Source organism: Triticum aestivum, chromosome 3D, assembly GCF_018294505.1.
Source record: "Triticum aestivum cultivar Chinese Spring chromosome 3D, IWGSC CS RefSeq v2.1, whole genome shotgun sequence".
Taxonomy (NCBI): Eukaryota; Viridiplantae; Streptophyta; class Magnoliopsida; order Poales; family Poaceae; genus Triticum; species Triticum aestivum.
In genome coordinates, this window is record NC_057802.1 from 122,264,564 (window position 1) to 122,267,225 (window position 2,662).

Sequence of the window (2,662 nt, forward strand, 5' to 3'; positions counted from 1 at the left end):
CAGCGCCACAGTGGCCGCACTGGCCCACGCCGGCCCCAGCCGCGCCAACCGCGCCGGTCCAGCTCCCACCGCCCAGCTACGGACTGGGCCAGTCCACACTGGGAGGACTTCCGATCCAGCAGGTCCGGTTTCCGCCGTCACCGTCCCCGATTCCGGCCTGGCTAACCGGGACGTCGCCACCGCCAGTTTACATAGAGGCCGGGGACCCACCGGTACCCACGCTGCAGTCTGGGGCCTCGTCCGGCTCCGCGGGGGCCTACGACGGCCTCCCCACCGTTGACCGGGCGCCGTCATCATCACTGCTCCGCACCGCCGAGCCGGTCGGCCATGGCGCGCCGACCCAGACGCCGCCACGGTTCGCCAAGATTGATTTCGCCACTTATGACGGCACGGAGGACCCGCTTAACTGGCTCAACCAGTGTGAGCAGTTTTTCCGTGGCCAGCGCACGCTCGCGTCGGAGCGCACTTGGCTGGCATCCTACCACCTCCGCGGTGCAGCCCAGACCTGGTACTACGCCCTCGAGCAGGACGAGGGCAGCATGCCCTCTTGGGAGCGCTTCCGCGAGCTCTGCCTCCTTCGCTTTGGGCCTCCGGTTCGCGGGAGCCGCCTGGCGGAGCTCGGCCGCCTTCCCTTCACCTCCACGGTGCAGAACTTCGCCGACCGTTTTCAGGCCCTGGCATGCCATGCGTCGGGCGTGACGGCGCAGCAGCGGGCCGACCTCTTTGTCAGTGGACTTCCGGATCACATCCGCGTGGACGTGGAGCTTCTCCAGGCCCTGGCATGCCATGCGTCGGGCGTGACGGCGCAGCAGCGGGCCGACCTCTTTGTCGGTGGACTTCCGGATCACATCCGCGTGGACGTGGAGCTTCGGGGACCCCAGGATCTCCAGTCGGCCATGTACTACGCCCGTGCGTTCGAGCGCCGCGCGGTGGCCATCCAGCAGGAATCACCGTCCCGGACCGCTGGGTCGCTACCCGGGCCGGATTCCGCGCAGGGTCGGCCTGCGTAGGCTTCTGCGGCACCCCTCGCCGCGACCGCGACGCGCCCGTTCCGCCGGCTCACCTCAGCCGAGCTACTCGAGTGTCGCCGTCAAGGGTTGTGCTTCAACTGCGACGAGCCCTACACGCCCGGCCATGCCTGCCCGCGACTCTTCTACCTGGAGGTTGCAGACTACATTCCGGAGGACGCCGTCGCCGTCGACCTGGCCGCCCCAGCTGTCGAGAAGGTGTTTGACGCTGGTTGATCGCCTCGAGAAGTTCCGCAAGCGCTTCCCCACCTTACAGCTCGTAGCTCGAGGACGAGCTGTTTGTGCAGGCGGGGAGAAGTGTTATGGCCGGTTTAGCTAGGCCCACCGGGCAATCTTAGCCCACAAGTTATCTTAGGTTAATTCTTATGCAAGTTATCTAGGTTATAAATATAGGTTGTAAGACTTTTTTTGGAATTAAGCAATAAGAATATTATTATCCCTATTGCCCAGCTTTCAGAGGAGCCGGAACCCTAGCCGCCTCTAACTCTAGCCGCCGCCGCCATCCTCCTCCTACGCGACGGCGCCCAGCCGCCGGCGCGCCCTCCTCCATCCTTCCCCTACAACCTACGGAGCAGGTCCGGTAGGATCCCTGGTTCTACCAATCGCCCATACGCATAACAACATTCTGGTATAATCATCAATAGTCCAATTGACATATTATTAGGGATAACACAGGGAGAGCAAGGTACGCGAGCCGAATGACTTCAGAACAACAAGAGTGATGATGCCCAAACCTAACAAAGAGAAATCCTACAAAAGAGTACCATCAAGTGGGCCAGTTATTGGTTGGATGTGCATGAGAGTTTATCAGTTATCAGATAACATTCTAACCGCGGCATCCAAATTACTCCAACCAATAACTGATAACACAACTATTCGATGCCCCAAGCATGCTTCGGCCCAATAACAGCACATAATTTCTCCAAGTGGACACTTTGAAAACAAATCAACTTTACTGCACTTTCCTGGCTTCTGCCCGGGGCTTCCAAAGACCAAGGCGGTACTTGTGGGCAAAACTCAAAATCAACTTCCTCTGCACCATGGCAAAGAAACCGAATTAGTAATTTAATTCAAGCATAATTTAATCATAAATTAACCGCCTGGGATAGAAAGGAAATTAAACAGAAGAAACATATCACAGTAAATGTTGATGATGGCAAATAGCGGCTAGCGAGCTGTGAGCTATCTTTAGAATTTGTGTGGATTGGCAACCTGGATATGTCGAATATCTGAAATGCTTCTCATGCACTCGTTTGGCTGCTGTTATTTAGAACACCGATCACTGTATTTTACAAGCAATTGGAACATCTACCAAATGTTACGCACACATTTACAAGCTACCTACTTCCTAAGAAATCCAGTGACGTCCAAGCTTTGTCCGTTGGTGCTGCTATTTCATGTTGACTATAGTAACTAGAGGAAACAAACAAGTACAAAGTTGCTACCTGAATGTTAGTGCACTGGAATCTCCTTTCCTGGCTACCGTTTTTATATCTACAAATTCCATTCTAAATCGGGGACTCATGGAGCATGTTTGATAAATCTGTTCGAACTTGGTAATATGTTAAAACAGTGCCAGTTGTACTCCTGGTCCAGCAACAGCTCTGGTTGTATGCTTGGATAGAAAATGTTGT

At 55.5% G+C, this 2,662-nt stretch overlaps 1 protein-coding gene across 1 annotated transcript in view; it reads right to left on the minus strand.

The window, feature by feature from the left end:
• Positions 1–1,657: 1,657 nt before the first annotated feature.
• Positions 1,658–2,662, minus strand: part of LOC123077798 (uncharacterized) — a 3,376-nt gene continuing 2,371 nt past the window's right edge. Inside the window, exon 4 of the mRNA XM_044500127.1 lies at positions 1,658–2,061. Within this exon, the coding sequence (XP_044356062.1) occupies positions 1,981–2,061 (81 nt within the window). The 3' untranslated portion in view covers positions 1,658–1,980. The remainder of the gene's footprint in view (positions 2,062–2,662) is intronic.